A 17427-nucleotide genomic window follows, 5' to 3' on the forward strand; every position below is an offset into this window, starting at 1 on the left:
ACCTCAACACATTTCCAACCCCCTGATCTCCAAGGTGCTGGCAAGGATTTATTTTTCACTTAAAAACAAACCCCAAAAATGTTAAGAATGCCACAGAGCTCAGAAGAGCCAGCGAGAGATCTCAAGACATTTTGGAAGAGGCAGTGCAGCGGCCTTTCTGAACTGTAGTGCACCAACTGCGCTGCACTGCAGTGCCCTCAGTGGCACTGATCACAGCTTGGCCATAGGTGATGCAAAACCAGTGACGGAACAGAATCATTCAGCCCAAATTCAGCACAAGCAGCTTCAGAGAAAAACACACGTTCAAACAAACACATGGACTTGTGTTCATGTTCAGGAGATGGCTCCTACTGATGACTCCAGTGTCCACCAGTTTCCCGGCTGAAGACCAACTTTAGCTCCTGGCAACACACCACTTCTGGGCCACCACCTCCCCAAGTTACCACACAGCTTGCTTGCTTCCTGCCCGTCGCAGCTGCCAGCTTACCTTCTGAAGGATTTTCCACACTTTCTCATAAAAGCCAACAGGAACTCTGTTGATGGCACCATCGAGCCTCCTTCTGCGCAGCCACTGCCCTTTTCGGTCACCCCAGCTCGTGTCTCCGCTGGAGCCAGTAGGAGAAGAACTGGTGGGAGATGACGGAGAACTGCCCCTCTGTAAGAGGCAATACAGCCTTGGTTAGTTACTTTCTACCACCCCAGGTGCTACTCCTGGTGAACACATCGTTCTGCTACACTGCTACCTCAGAAGCAGGGAGAAAACACAGGCCATGATATCATACAGGACGACGGAGCAGGATGGATCCCTTTCTCTCCCCTTCACATCAAGCTTCACTTCTCCAGTTCTTCAACCAATTCTCAACAAAACAGGCAAGCAGTTCAACCCAGCAAACTTCACTGCTTGGTTCAACACAAGGCATGACCGCTTTCACAGCCTGAGTTGGCTGCTAGGGCAGTGCCTCTGGTGTGCAAGATGGTGGGATGTGCAGGTAGGTCTGACTCGGACTTCAGGCTCAGTGTCGTAACAGAACCAAAGGGTCCGTGGGTCCAGCAAGAGAGGTCCTCCATGCCAAAAGCGAGTAGATTAAAAACTGCCTTCATGTGGTCATGATGCCAGCCTCTCTGTATCAGTCTGGTTTCCTTTATTGTCACCGTTGCTCTACTATTTTACCCTACCAGACCTGGAGACTAAATTAGGCAGCAAATAATTTTAAAAGTTGTGGCAAGACCACCAAATCCCTGTTCCCTTTTCCACACATGCAGTCTGCCTACTCTATGCACTCCTAGAGACCATGCTCTTCTGTTCCCTCGTTCCCTTATGCACACCTATTACTTTCAGCTCAAAAGGACTGACAGCTTCATCTCAAATCCCATCATCTCTGAGTAAGGAACTGCCTGAGCAAAGCACTGGGGAAGGTGGGAAATAAGAATAAAAACTGTACATTTGCAAAGGACAGGCTCACAGTCTCTACGCAGCCAAGCCCTGCAAAAGACCAGCAAATGCAAACAAAGTCCATATTCACTCCTACTGGTGCCAGTGAGGCACAAGTGGTGGTGCTCCCTTGATGGCCTGATGCCTGCTATTCCTTTCCACTGCATGCTGAGACAGACAGACAGACAGACCTTCCTCCATCCTGCTGGGCAGAACTAGGGGATGCAGGGAGTCAGCAGGAGGGTGGGTGCCAAAGCAGAGAAACCCATCTGCATACAGCAACCCACCTGGCCCCTCAGGCGGTTCAGAGAAGGGCCTCACAGAGCACTTCTGCGCATTTAGATCAAACGCACAGCTGAAGCCTGCCTTTCCGCACTGGTACGTGGGAAGTGAGAGGCCACCACAATCTGGCAGCTGTCAGGCCAGGCTACAGGGCTAACGGTGCTCTGCAGTGGTGTTTTTGGGACACCTGGGAGGTATGCCATGGACAGCAAGTCTGCAGATGCGGAGAACCATGAACCATATCCACCAGTTTAAAGTGCACACATAGCTACAAGCTTTCCATCACTTCATGACAGCCTCAGACTTAAATTAATTGTTGAGGTTTTCGTTGGTAAAACATTTAAACAACTATCTTCCTTCTTAGCAGCACTTAAAAAGAGCTACAGTTCTCTGCCTTGAAAGAAGATGACTGCCTGAGGAGATACCCATGCCCATAAAACCCCTGTCTCAGTCACCTGAAGCTGTTCTGGGTTCATTAATGTCCACAGACTCCCAGCACTTATCAATGCTACCTTACTTCCGAATACTGATGACACCTGTAACATAATTCACCACCAAGTAGCTAAATCTGCTGCAGTGCTTTATTGGCTACAACTGCTTAAGCTTCAGAAGGACTAAGTGGATCTAAATGCGAGACTCAACTTCCATTAAAAGATTACTAATGAGAAATGGTTCTCAACAAAGGTGGACAAAAGAAAGAGGTAGGGTTTGAAAACAGGTTTTTACGCAGGAAAAGCCTCAGGGAGGTGTCTAGAGCTAAGAGCCTTGCGCACACACACAGGGTGAAGAGCAGGTGCAGAGCTGCAGACGGTGTTTTACCGTGGAAGCGAACATGCTGCTGGACATGGAGTGCCCCTCCTGCAAGAACTACAAAACAAAAACAGACACCAGCATGTCAGACAGCCAGCCATGACAGAATGGGACAAACAAGGCAAAGTAACCTGTCCATGCAAAGACAAGAAACATGGAATAAGCTCAGGAGAAGACTGCGACAGTCCCTGGCCTCTTGCAGTGCTGCACTTCAGATGATTCCCAGGGTCCCCAGAGGCAGACCTCGCTGTGCCAGGAGCCTCCTTCGTTGTGCTGCACCCACAAGCTTCCCATGCCATCCACTGAGCTCCAAGCAAGGCCAACACAAACCACTGCAGTTTAAGATGCATGTAAAAACTTCCTTGTGACTCAGGGCTGGGAAAAAACCCCAAGCTCCCCACTTGCACGCCTCATTCGTCGCAATGTCAGCAGCTTCTCTTTGCACGAGAAGGTCATCTTGGTGCAGAAAGCCTGCGGGCTGCCAGCTGGGTGGGCAGCACTTCACAAACAGCTGCAAGGCAAAATTTTTGCTGAAATGTGGGTGCACCACCTCAGACTTGCAGCACTTTTCTGTAACTGTCCGCTTCAAGCCATGCCTCCTAATGAAGGGTTAATGGTTCAGACCCAGGCAAAGGCTTGATGTTCAGACTCAAGAAAGAACGGTAGCAAACGAGACAGGTGAGCTCTGGTGCAAAGAGATGTTAGTACAGGGACTTGAAATGTTCCTCGTAACACGAAGTTGATCCCCACCTCCCCCGCCAAAATGACATTAAATTAGTACCTAGTGAATTATTCAGAGAATGCAGTGAGACATGGCAGGAAGCAGCATGAGTGGAAAGGTGGAGGAAACAAAAATAAAACCAGTCAGCGCCTCCTCTGTGCAAAATACCAAGTTTCCATCTAATGCAAAAGCAACGTAGGAAATACATTTCCAACCTCAACAAAAGTCCAAGTGTTTCAGCTCAGGCCCACCTCTGTATTTAAAACAAAATACTGCTGCCACCTAGTGCCTATTCCCTCTTCCTTCCTGAAATGGCCCTGAAGTGGGACACCCACCTTCCTGAACCCCCAAAGTCACGTCAGGGCCAGTGGAAAGCAGCCAGCAGCACCTGCACAGCCACAGCGGTGCCCCGAGTCTCGGCCACGACGATGCCCAGGCAGCGGCACAGCTGAAACGCGACAGCCAGGTCTCATGAGACAGACACCGTGCGTCTCACAGGCGCCTTTGCTTCCCTGCCTGATGGAGTCCTATGGAGAATCATTAACTGGTCTTTACTGTCACCATCAAACGCTCCATGTCAAGACCATGCAGAAATGCCACTCCTTTCTGAAGGCTTATTGAGTAAATCTGTTTCATACAATTGAGGGAAAACATCAAATACGCTTCCTTAGAAATTCATAGAAATGGCCTCGGATTAAATGAAACAGGCTTGCTTGTTAAGAGAGTCTTTAAAAAAACCGGTTTCAAATACAGAATCATAGAATGGTTTAGGTTGGAAGTGATTTTTAAAGAGCATCCAGTCCAACCCCCTGCCATGGGCAGGGACACCTCCCACCAGACCAGACTGCCCAAAGCCCTGTCCAACCTGGCCTTGAACACTGCCAGGGAGAGGGCATCCACAACTTCCCTGGGCAACCTGTGCCAGTGTCTCACCACCCTCACCATACAAACTTTCTTCCATATGTCCAATCTAAACCTACTCACTTTCAGTTTAAAACTGTTGCCCCTTGTCCTGTCACTACAGGCCATGGTAAAAAGCATCACATTATCTTTCTTATAAACCCACTTTATATATTGAAAGGCCGCAATAAGATCTCCCCGGAGCCTTCTCTTCTCCAGGCTGAATAACCCAGGCTGAAAAAATATAGAACCATTGATAAGAATGCATTTTATTCGTTCACTGCCTTCTTGTTTATCTAGAGCAAAAGAAAATTACTAATAGAGACACAAAATAGAGAAATCAAAACCACTCATAACATTAACATCAGTCACATTCATTCAGAATATTTTGGTTGTTTTCTATCATATCTCTTCATATGCTCAGCTGCTGTGTAATTTAAAGTATTGGATGTAAATTTGTAATTTCTAGCAGTAATCGTCCTCCATTCCTGAAGACACAAATGAGGAAGAAAACCAACCAAGATTTCTTTTCAAAGTCTACTTTTCCAAAAGGCACGTGGACCACATTAGCAACTTGGGCAGAGTACAGGAATTAACACTGTTCGTATGAGAGCTTCACTTTGCTCATCTGACTTTTCCTTACCTAAAAATGATAAAAAAGCCACTTTAAAGTTGATGCCATGAATGCATTAGAGTTTGTTCAAGTTCTCCTATATTTAGCATGTGAAACAAGAACAAAAAAGGAAGCACATTTTTGGAAGAAACATCCCCTTACTGCCTTCTATTTAGTGATCAGCTTTAAATCAAACGATACATGGAAACTTCTGCCATTTACCAAGAACAAAACCTAACCTAACGCAGTTCCAGAACAGCTGCATCTTCCTGATGAGCACTGACAAAAAACCCTCACCTGCTTCATCTCACTCTTCAATTTAGTAATACCACTTCTTTCTGTTTTGGTTGCTCCAGAATGCCCCATTTCATGAATAGAAATCGCAGGGCTAGATGAAGAGGAATCTCCAGGTCGCACTAAAAGAAGCAAATGGACATTTTTTAAATTCCAGGGGTAAAAAAACAGTTGAAATTGTATCCAGAAGTTAAACATATATCCTTTCAGAAGTGTTTCCTTTCACAATGCTCTTCGTGACAGCATCCTTTCAAATCATGTCAACACTTCAAACCTGATTGCACTGTCAGGGGCCTAGATCCATACCTGGATATTGGGGCCTAACTTTCCAAGACACTGAGCAATCCTAGCTACAAAAGATGTCAGAGCTGCAATGAGTCTGTGAGTGCCTAAGAATGAACCCAGGAGACAGCTGATGTGCCAGCTGGGAATATTTGGGCATCACAGACATGCTCCTTGAAGGCAAGTTAGATAAGACCTTTTTATTATGGTTTTCATTCTGGTCACATAAAATTTCTTCATTTTAAAAGCCTGCCTTCATATCACTGAAAACTTGATACAAAGTCATTGCACAGGACAGCTTCCATTAGATTTGTTTTGTTTATTCCATGCAGACATACACAGGTACTGGCCACCCATGATTAATACATTACCTATACCTCTATTTTCTGTGCTGAGAGAATAGATTCCTACTTATGAGACAATCTAACTTTATATTTATAATTCTCACTTAACATACAGAAGTACCCAAGTGGACAACTTACAGCTTCTTTCTACTCCAAACTCTTTTCCACTGAGAATATGGTGTAGGAGACTTTTCATATCAAAGGGGCTTAGATTCATCAAACTCTCTGAAGCTTCTTCACCTAGTTTAAAAAAAAGAAAGACAAACATCACTATGGGTGGCTTTATAGCTTGGTTTCCTAAGTAAACTGCTGCTTGAATGAAGTTCAGTCACATTTACCTTTGTGGCTAATGCTTCCTCCTTTAAAAAATTAATACACTGAGTCACATTTCAAAGCAAATACATTTCAGGACTAAACAACAAACACTGCATGGAAATAACACTATTTGCATTGGTGAATATCACGCTGCAGCTTGTGTGAAATCTCGCTGAAGCTGATCATGAGCAAGCAGTCACTCCTTCAGAGAGCAAGGTGACTTGGAAAGGCATTACAGCCTTCATTTCATTTCAGAGCCAGTGTTACTCCATAAAGAAATACATGCGTGTGGAAGGCTTGTGTTTTATTTGATTAAAGGATTTTGCCTGCAAGTGAGAGAGAGAAAAAGCACATACACAGACATAAGCATACGTGTGTGCACAGACAAATCACTCATAGGAGAACGTGGCAAAGGCAGCAATGAAGCTGAGGGCAGCTGGTGCTTAAGGCCAAGGAACAACAGAAGAGACCCCAGGAAAGGCAGGCTTTGCACTGTGAACAAAGCGGCTTCTGCTGTTCAGCTACAGGTTTGGAGGAAACAGAGCTTTCTGTACACTCTTCATACAGAAGCAGGATCATCCCAGAAAATGACTTGGCTTCTTCTGTCAACTTCTCCTAAGGGAGAAACCTGCCACCCCCCAGTAGCAGCCACTCAAGTTAAAGGGCAGCAGCATCCAAAGTGGGCTCCATCTAAGCAAGTATTTTTCAACTAAGCACATTCAAGAGAAGAAGGCTTACACATAAAAGGAAAAAGATTAGAAGTTACTTTGAATAAAAAACTACCAGAACTATGAATTATGGCTTAAATATTCAGAAGATACTGAGAGTCCTAATTCTCATTGACATTAGTGGTATTAGGTCCCTAATGTGCCACATGTGCCATTTGATGACCTGGACCTCAAACACTTACTGAAAGTCAGGGGACTTAAGTATTTAATATCCATTTCAGTTTGAATAACTGGGGGATGAGGGGACAGGAATCATTCATCAAGTGGAGAAGAGAAGTTATTTTCAAAGTTTGTAACTGTGAATGCTGAATGAAGAAGTTAATAAAAGGATTTAACGCATGTAAACAAAAATCAACCACTCAGGTGAAGCAAAAATAACACCGTAAGTGCCCTTATGATAAAATTGCTCTTACCTGAGCATTTCAGACTTCGAGCCAGCTCAGTGGCCATCACCTGAATTATCAGACCAATGCGGAGCCTGAGCATCTCCACAAAAAGACTAGGCTGTGACCGGACGTACATCGCCAAGTACATAATGATCTCCTGTAAGGACAGATCCACAAGGGCAGCCATTCAGAGTGGGTCCTCTTGACTTTCCCAGTCACAGAACAAATACTGGCGCCACACTGGGCACAGCTGGAAGAACCATTTTTTATGCATGCTGCATACCTGTGTCAGCACTGCAATGCTGATGTCCTGGCCACTGGCTTCATAAATAAGATCTGTGAGCTCCTCAGGTGGCAGTGGGCTGCAGAAGGCAAACTACAGTTAGCAGGGACTCAGGCATTTGCTATGAACCTCTGAACAAACCCCAGAGCCAAGTCACCCGGAAATATCTTTGCACTGCAAGGGTGCCTACGATTAAGCCTGGGTGGCTGTGATTCCTTCTGAAGGTGAGGAATAAGTTTTAAAACAAGATGATGGCAGCAGTACGGTACTGGCATGAAGACGAAGGGCAGGCTGCTTCTGTAACTGAGGCAGAGCTTCGACTTACGTGGTAATGATTTTCTCGCGGGGTTCTGGTGGCAGGCCCACTGTAAGTTGCTTGTGGTGGGACAGAAGGTCTGTGCATGCCTATCATAACGTGACAGAAAGCAAGAGACCTTTCTCTGAGTCATGTGGAAGTGATACAGCTTTTAATTCCCAAAATGAAGCATTTCCTTAGCAATTTCAAGTGCATTTCTATTACCAGACATGCAGCTCTAGCAGAATGCTGTTAACTAGTTGCCAAAGGTCCCCTGAGGACAACAGGGCTATGAGAGTCTGCCTAGGCTGAAAGCTTCCCCACTCATTGAAATCAGTGGCATAATGATTAGGGACTCCAGGGGGGCTGGCAGATCAATAATGGACTTTATCCTTTATTGTAAGATAAACATTTGTTCTTTATAAAGACAAAAAATACTTTTAATCAATGAAAAACTTGGCAGTATTAGCTAAAAAAAAACATTCTTGTGTACTAATACATGTCTTAAAACAAATAAACACCAGATGTATTGCATAACATTCCTGAATTAGGCACCCTGATACGTTCTGAAATAGGTGCGTCCCCCGGCTCTACAGTATTTACTCTTTTATATTAACCTCCTTTAAAAGTGGGGGTTCAGTTTACCTGTTGTAGCATCCTGAACCACAGGCCTCACAAAGCAATGTTCCTCTGATTTTAAAGAGTCTATTTTCCCTCCCTTAACGTAGAACACATAATTTCTACTTTTTTCCTCCTCGATTCTTTGGCAGTATCTTCTCAATTTAACATACATGGCTTTCTGTGAGCGTGTTTGTTCTGCTTGTCCATCATCTCTTGAGGATGGAAAAGGTTAAGGGCTTAATGAAATACCACGCAGGGCGATTATCACAAATGGCTCCCCACAAACATGACTGTCACTAAAATAGGGCATCCTGACTGTGACAGTCAAGGCTTTGAAAATGGCCAGGAATTAGAGAAAGAGCTTTTCAGAAACATGCCTTCACATTCATTTACAGTGTGACATTCTCAGTTCATGCCAACATTAGCACAGTTCACAGTACAGATGAAAGGTAAAGATGTCCTAATTACATTTCAGATCAGAAAAGCAACCAATGTTTACTGAAGATCGATGCACTATGTATATTGTGAAATAAGACCAGAAGAAAGGCAAGTGCAAGCTCCACTGGCAAACTGGTAGTTTTATCTCTGTTTCCAGGCAGGAAACTGAACCAGCATTATTGACATTTCATACCTCAGCCAGGACTTCCACTCTCTTTTTGAGTATACCAGAAATGTAACGGATTAAGCCCCACTCCTGATTGAGGCCTGCCTTTCTGTAGAGCTCGTTGAGTAGGCAATGGACAGTGGCACCGTACTGTCCATCCAGCTCTGTGTCCCAGTCAGCACCTCTGCCAGGAAAGACACAGAAGGTAATGGATATCAGATAAAATGCTACACCACTTAACCCTGCCACACAGCAAACACTGGTTGCACTGCTCATTTTGGTGACAGAATTAAGTAGTACATGGGACATGTGGGCCTTCACCGGATATCAGTTGTATGTAGACAAATCCTCTTGATACCAGGAACTTTCATATTAACTGGAGCACTCACTTAGCCATGAGCCTGGGACTTCAACGCTATCACCCAGGGGATTTCCCACCAGGCTTTAAACTGAGCATGCACACAGTTTGCTGGAGGAACGCTCCAGGTGGTGCTTTCTGAGAGCAGAATTCAGCAACACCTTCAGTACTGCTGAAGACTGCACCCACTTCTCAGACATCTCAGGGGGCAAAAGTTTTTTGCCCTGTCTCTTTCTTAGCTATTAACTAAGCCTGCATGCTGCTTATGCCATTACTGAAAAAGCAAAGGAGATTTCTGTTCCTTTCCTGGTTTTGAAATTCACTGCATTATGGCTTCTCTTTGATAATGTTTTGAAGCATCACAAAATGACCTTTCAACTCCTGCTAGAGGAACAGAGTCCACCTGCCTGCCCAACAGAGACTCCCACAATGAAACAAGCCCAGAAGAGGAAATTAAGGGTATTGCATGTAGTTAAACAACAAAATGATATTGTTTCAGGATTTCTTTTGCACTTTAAGAGAAGCTGCTAAGCATTTTGTTTGGGAAATCAAGAAGATCAAAGAAGAGGTCCTCACAGGAGAAAGACTAAAATAAACAAATACAGTCTTCATAGCAATAAGGAAGACCATATGTGATTAACACGTGCTTGTCTTTGCACCCAAAGCTAACTTCCTGCCAGGTTCCAGCAGTATTCTCCTGCACAGAAAAAGAGGCCCAAAAATGCACTCCAGAAGATTCTGTTGGTCTGTATTTGCATTTTGTTCCCATCAAACCTCTTTAAACCGTTTACTAATCCCAGGAGCTGGGATTAAACTGTTTCCAATAGTGTTCTGAAGAGCACCGACTTTTAGCCAGTGGTGTCCTTAAATATGCAGAGGGTTTAGAGGAAAAACAGCGACTACTCATTAAAACTGCATTATGCTTTTAGTTAGAAAATGACAAGACGAAGTTTCCCTCCACTTCTTGCCTATAAAAATCACATCAAATCTCTGTGAACTTAACAGAGTGGCACGAATACAGCATGGTGTGCTCTCATTCACGGAAGGGATTTGTGCATTTCACTTGTGAGCCTTGGAGCCTGTGTGCATTCACAACTGTGTACCAATCACTCTGAAATCTGCACAAGCATTCTTCTGTGTCCAAATTATTTATGTAATCAAGCTAACTGCAAATACGCGTGTTAAAGCACAAAATATTTTAACCTCTCCCCTCAAAACATACCCTGAACAGTGGGAAGCTTTTGCACAAGAATAATCAGATAGTTATGAGCAATCTTGAAGAAGGTGAAGTTTACACTCAGACAACTCACTTTAGAATATGCAAGATATACAAGATATCTGCTTGATCATGGAGCGTTGAACATTCCTTCAGCTGCTCAACAAGTTTCCTGCAATCCAAATCACCATGAGCATCTTTAGGTAAGTGCAAAACACTTTCACGGCCCTGATAACAAATATGGATGAAAAAAAGCAAAGAAATTATCTTGAAAAATGTAGCAGATCAAATTCAAACTGTAACTTCACATTAAACAACACAACAGACTTGCACCATAACTCTTGACATACAGACACATCACGTAATTCTTGCCAGACTATTGCAGGCATCAGAAAGAGAAACACAACACCCAGAATGGAACTGTCTCTAGTTTTGGTTCAACCAAGAAAGAAAGTCATGTTTTGGACAAGACAAATAAATACCTTGTCAAAGAAGGAAACCAAACAATTTGCATGCTTTTTCCTGCCATTTGCTGTTACTTTTAAAGAGAAAATAAGGACACTACCTTTTTTTTAGTTTAAATAATTTAGAGCTTTTTGAGTTCCATCTCTAACCTGCACATATGTGGTGTTTTATGAATGTAGATGTTGCCATCATAAATTTTGCACACTTATGAAAACAACACATGAACTAATCAGGTGATGCATTCCTGTGGGGAGTTCTTGGATGAAGAGAAGTTTTTTTCTTAACAATCTATTCAGCAATTTATACGGCCCTGAAATACCATTTCCACAAACAGAGCCTGTAGAGTAAAATCCTTCAGGAGGCTGGATACAACCTCCTGTAACCATTCTCAGCAGCTGGCTGCATATACTAAGACAAAACAAGTGCCCAGCACAACCCCATCTTCACGCCTCGTAGTGGGATCTGACTGGTGCATTAACATTTGTCCTTTCACACACTCGCCTCCTGCCCAGGCATTACTGTAAGTAGCACTTCTTGGAGAACATCTCTCTTGTCCTTCCCTTCATGTGTTCAGTTAGAACTAAAAATGATGAATTAACCTTTGGCCTTTAAACATAAACACCTATTATATTATTTTCTGTTTTGCACACAGAATTAATTTGATAATGTCTATTTAACTAAAAAACCTTCACCCAGCCAAAAAATAAATTCCAAAACAAGGGAGCAGCTACCCAACACCTCTGGCAGAATGGCCTGTCTGTGAAGAAAAACGAGAACTAGCACAGGGTTTGGCTGGAAAACACAGTTAAGACCACAGTATTGTGTCCTTAAAACACAAACAGCATAAAAATTACCACACCTTACCTTCGTGTCAAAGAAATGGGGATTATCAACAAGATTCAGAGACTTCCGGTGCGTGTTCAGAACTTTAGTGGGAAGAGACATGGACATAGCTGGAAAGCAAAGCCAACAGGAAAAAAGAGAAAAGTCCATTTCAGTAACATGAAAATTGGAAACACTTACACCATGCAACTGTAATACGCAACAAGAACAGAAATACCTCCAAGAGTCAAAATACAGAGGCAACGCTTCTGAGATGCAGCACATGGAACTTGGACACACGCTCCCATCCTGATCCTTACCCCTTGCAGGCTGGCTCCATGAGTTTCTGAGATCTGCCTGCCAAAGGCTCGGGCACTGCATGCTCAGCTGATACCTCTTATGATGGCCCAAGCCTCAGAAACCCTACAGCCCAACAACCTGCCCCTGCTAGGTGTTCTAGATATTTTAACAGGAAGCATGGGGAGAAAATGGTTTAACTGATATCAGAATTTAAATTATAATGGTAAATGCAAGTTAATGCTCTGTTAACTTCATTTGTTGAATTCAGTAGAGGATCAGATGATGTGGCATATGAAAGATGTGAGAAAAGACTAACAAAAAAGCTTGAAAGTTACTAATTTACACTGAAGTTAAGGGAAGCCTTCCCTTAACCAGGGCACTGACTACTATGTACCTACATATAAAACAATATCTATGTTGGAATCTATTTACAAATTCAGTCAAAGCATTATTTTGGTGTAAATCCTCCAATCAGTCTATTAGAAATGCAGCATAATTAGGAATGCTGTCCTGCCTCTGTACTCCATTTGTTCTTACAAGTTTGGAAGATACATGTGCATACTTATGTTTTTCTGGAATTGAAACATTTCATTTCACCACAACTTTATTAAAATAAAAAAATACTTTGTATAAACAAAAGACCAAAAAAATGAATTCACTGACTGGGGTTCTAAACTTCTATGCAACAGAGAAGCTGTAGCAGTTTCTGTAACATTAACTTTGATTACATGTTACATTTTATAGCTGGATATTTATGTATACAGCAAGACATGGGATACTGTGGGAACGTGACAGTAACAGCTGCAGATTCATTTTTATTTATTGATAAATACAGCACACTTGTGCCACTAGGTCTTTTTAAATGGCACAATTTTGAATTACTTCAACTTATTGCTTGTAGCACCCAGAACAGGTTTTCTGTTATCGTCCCTAAATAAATATCAGGGAGAAATACCTGGAACCTCCAAGCCCTTTGTCTTGGCCATTATTGACAGTATCTCTTCGGTGGAATGGTTTGCACTGAACACAGGTGGTTGATTCACAGTCTTTGAAGTCAGAGGCAGGTATGACTTCAGTGCTGTGCTCTGCAGGACTTCATTTATATACTGATCCAGCTCATCCTGGCTTTCTAGTGTGACATACATAGAAGTTTTACTAAAAATAAAATCTTTATTTATCAGTGCTTCTTTTTCAAACACATCACTCTGTTCATGCTTATACAGAAGGACACACATCATAAGCAAGAGATTTTTAAGCTGAAAAAACTGTCAATTAAAAAACCCCAGGTTTTGACACTTTGGAAACAGTGACAAGTTGTTTTTCCCTTTGAAAGGAAGCAAAAGGGTTTTTATCTTGCTAGTTGTCCACAGCTGGACTCGATGGTCTTTTCCAACCTAAACAACTGCAAGATTCTATCAGCTCTGCCACACAAGCTCCTGTCTACGACTCCTCACAGCCTCTTCCTCCCTCCAGCCTTTCCCACACACGCCCCCATCTGTTCACTCCCCAGATTCAGCTTTGTTGCAGCAGTTACTGGCCAATACCATGCTATGAACGTAGGAAGAATATGCACACATTCCTTCTCCAAATTAAGTCAAGCAGGTACTTGCCCTCAGACTGATGCATGAGAAAGCTGAAGACTATCAACTATACCCAAAACAGACTCTGGGTAAACCCAGGCTCTGCTGATTGATAGAACTTGACAAGAAGTCTGAAGTGAAAAACCACTACCTCTTTCACAGAAATCTGCTGGATAGCCTCCATATTCGCTGTCGGGACTATTTCGACCTTCATTAGCATCATCAAACAGTTTTACGTCACAGTCTGGATCCAGGAAGCTCAGATGCGTATGAAAAGAGGTGGTAAGAAATTCTGATAGCTTGCCTATCTTCACCCTGCAAACAGGAACGTATGCCAAAGAGCATTAATATCCACCATTCTGATACTGATAAAAGCTCACTGAGCTTTCAGCTACTCCTCCAAAATTTATGAGGCTTACTGTTAAATCCACCTTTGGCAGCTACAAAGCAGCAGACAGTGATACTGAGAAAAACAAATGCAAAACAATAGTTGCAGATCCAGCTGGGTACTTACTGCTCTAGTTACTAATTGAGCTTAACTGTGTTATGGTAACACCTACAGGCCTAACTCACAGCCTAATTGTGCAGGGTGCTGCATGTTTATATGAAGAGTAACCCCGAACAAAGACCTAAATTCCAAGGATAATGCACGAGAAACTGGAGCTGAGGAGTTCCCATTAACTGCAGTATCCTTTTGCAGAACTGCAGTGCTGCTAAAACACAGAAAGCACATCTGATGGGCAGAGGAAGATACTGATTGAGAGTGGGCAAGAAGAAAGAGAATAGCAATATTAAATTGGTTTTATATATAGATGAATGGAACACATAAGCTTACAAGTACTATGTGTATTTCATGTTTAAAACATGTCCAGTAACTGAAAATAATTACTTCTTAAAAACAGAAGTCAGCCAAGACCATGTTTTTGTATTTCCAAACATCTGACATTTGTTTTTCCTTATCCATTAGTGTCAGTCTGCAATGGTACAGATCTTTCATATCACATCTGAGGCCCAGCTACCATCTCATTGCCACATAAAAGCTGAAACTTCTGTCTCTGTAGAGTTCCAATACAAGGTCTGTGCACTATTAGAAGTTCAGAACTGAGGCTTGTGTAGGATTTAATGGGAAAAAAACCATGGAGACGCCCATTTGAGGGTTCTGACATTACCTTGCACCTCCAAAATAACCATCCTCTAATTTTCTTATGGTGGCTAGAACTGCTGGATGAATATCAGTACCATCATCAACTGAAAAAGAATAATTGAAAAGTGGAAGCTTACCAACACATTCGTAAACTATCATGTCCAAATAAACTGTATTACTGGGTGTTCTCTACAAAATAAATCAGACACATTTAAAACACAACCCACAACTGTTATCAGTATTAGCTTATCCAAAAAAACCCCAAACAAGCAAACAAAAACCAACCCATTCACAAGACGTTCCAAAGGGATTTCTATCAAATTTCTTTGGACAGAAATAGTAGGTAGATGATGGGGAGATGCAAGGATATAAAGGGGTAATAAAACTAAAATGAAATATTACCACTAATCATCTAAATTCAGCATAAACTTGAGAAAGTTAAACTGTACTTTTGATGTTAAAACTCATGTTGAAACAGTCATGCCACCTGTCTCCTCTCAAACCGACTTCCATCCTACTCCTCTGCAGTAATCTACTCTGCTTGAACCAGAGAAAATTAAGTTTACCAAGCATTGTGTGGGTGATGGGAAATGTCAGGATTGGTCTCCCTGTCATCCTCCAACAAGAAGTGAGGTAAGCCAGCTCTGTCTTGAGCATCTCCACAATCATCTGATTGTCTAGAGCCAGATAGAAGTGATGCTGGTCCGTAAACTGGGGAACAGAGAAACACAGCATGTGAACAGCTGTCAGTGCTGCTTTATACACCAAAGCCACATAAGCTACTCTTGACCACAACACAAAGTGCATGTATTTACCTAACAAGACCTGTGACTGTAAAAAAGAAACCCATACTTGTGCAGAGCCCGTTTTCCTACACTTGTAGGCTGACCGGGAAAGAAGTGACCCACACAAATAAGAAGTAGACAATCACACCCATGAAGTAGAATCTTCTCAATGATGAATTACAGTAACCAATGATCTGGAAGATGGAAGTACTCTACATGTGGAAAATAACCACAACAATATCCACAAAAACAATAAATTGGCTTAAGTGCACGCTGGAGACTGGGAACTAGTAACCATATGGTCTCTTGGGAGCAATTTGAAAGTCAAGCAGAATACAGAAAACCTGGCAGTTACTGAGGAAAAAAGATGCCTTAAATGTACAATCATAATGTATGCCGATCCCACTACAGAGGAAAGCCAAGAACCACAGTAAGAAACTATTATGGCTACTTCCGGAACTGGAAACCAAAAAAGCTGGACAGACAATGGGAAGTATGTGAAAGCAGCCACAACAAAACTTAAGGAGTCACATAAGTGGTGGGGAGGGGTGGAAAAAGGAGGCTGGGATGTAAAATAGACATCAGTTAGTAAGACACTAGCGGTCAAGGAGAAACATCCTGTAAATGCATCCGAAATAACAGGAAAATATTGAAGCTGTAGGTCTGTTAATAAAAAAAGGAAGGAGGCAGGAAGAGAGGATACAGACAAGCTGAAGCACTCTATGCTGTTTCTACTGACAGAAGAAAAGTAGTGAATTATGATCTGTGAATTATAATCATCATCATCTAATACTACTTTTAACAAAGTGATAAGAGTCCAGCCTGAGTATGGGAAGAAAAGGTTAAAGAGCACATAAATTCAAGCTGCCAAAGTCCAGAGAAATGACGTCACAGAACTTAAGGAACTAGCCAAAACAATCCCTGAGCCACTTGCTCTTAGTTTTGGTAATTCAGGAAGAACAAGGCCCAGAAATCCAGAGAGAAGCAAACACGCTGCCTGTATTTAAAAAGGAAGAGCCAGGATAACATAGACCAGCCAGGCCAATTTCAGTGCCTGAAAGCACAGGAAAACAAAGTGAATTTCAGACTCTCAAGAGAATTACAAAACGATAAAGTGAGATGGCCAGTCATATTATAAAAATCAATCTCAGCAAACAAGCCCAATTTCCTTCTTTGGGAGCAACTAGAAGGTAGGTACAAGAAAGTGGCAGACATGTCTCAAGTTTTGCAAATTTTCACACTAGTGAGCTGAAGAAAAGACATCTGAGGAGGTAACAACTGCTTGAAAAATTGTTCTTGAAAGGTAGTTATTAACCATTTTTTTTCAGAATGAGAGGGTATCTAAATGGGATCAGTCTTTGCCCCACACCTATCAAAGTTTTCATTACAGAACAGGATGAAATACAGACTACAAAACCACAAAATCCATGGACATTAGTCAAGATCAACACAGATGAGTTAACTGCTAACATTAGGAAGGTGAAATTAAACATTAATTGCACTCCCCTCAAAAAAAAGTCAGGGGCAAATGTCTGGCTACGAAGTACAACGGAAAATGTTATGGAGGTTTTAGTCAAACACAGAATAAGCAGGAACTGTCAGTGTGCTGCTAATGCAAAGATAAATGTGATTTTAGAATAGATTCATAAATATTTGATACGTGGCAAGATTTCAGCTGGAATATCGGGTCCTAGTTACACAGCAAGATGTGGACAGAGAGGTAGTTTGAAAAAAATCACAACTGTAAGGAATTTTTCCCTAATTTGGAAAAGTGAAAATTGGTGTGGGGGAACAACACAACGAATAAGCTGTCATAAAACTGCCTGTGATCAATTGACATGGGGAAG

The 17427-nt window shown here is 42.4% G+C and overlaps 1 protein-coding gene across 1 annotated transcript in view; it reads right to left on the reverse strand.

The window, feature by feature from the left end:
* Window positions 1-487: 487 nt before the first annotated feature.
* PHKA2 (phosphorylase kinase, alpha 2 (liver)) overlaps window positions 488-17427 on the reverse strand; it is a gene marked incomplete at its 3' end in the record, with an annotated part of 32596 nt that continues 15656 nt past the window's right edge. The window contains exons 15-28 of the mRNA XM_010182460.1: window positions 15362-15506; window positions 14821-14899; window positions 13803-13966; window positions 13027-13200; window positions 11814-11902; window positions 10579-10712; window positions 8938-9094; window positions 7716-7795; window positions 7391-7469; window positions 7135-7264; window positions 5817-5918; window positions 5056-5174; window positions 2534-2581; window positions 488-655 (exon numbers count right to left, since the gene is read on the reverse strand). Of these exons, the coding sequence (XP_010180762.1) occupies window positions 488-655; window positions 2534-2581; window positions 5056-5174; window positions 5817-5918; window positions 7135-7264; window positions 7391-7469; window positions 7716-7795; window positions 8938-9094; window positions 10579-10712; window positions 11814-11902; window positions 13027-13200; window positions 13803-13966; window positions 14821-14899; window positions 15362-15506 (1668 nt within the window). The remainder of the gene's footprint in view (window positions 656-2533; window positions 2582-5055; window positions 5175-5816; window positions 5919-7134; window positions 7265-7390; window positions 7470-7715; window positions 7796-8937; window positions 9095-10578; window positions 10713-11813; window positions 11903-13026; window positions 13201-13802; window positions 13967-14820; window positions 14900-15361; window positions 15507-17427) is intronic.

The sequence above is a fragment of the Mesitornis unicolor genome, unplaced genomic scaffold, assembly GCF_000695765.1.
Source record: "Mesitornis unicolor isolate BGI_N332 unplaced genomic scaffold, ASM69576v1 scaffold24744, whole genome shotgun sequence".
Lineage (NCBI taxonomy): Eukaryota > Metazoa > Chordata > Aves > Mesitornithiformes > Mesitornithidae > Mesitornis > Mesitornis unicolor.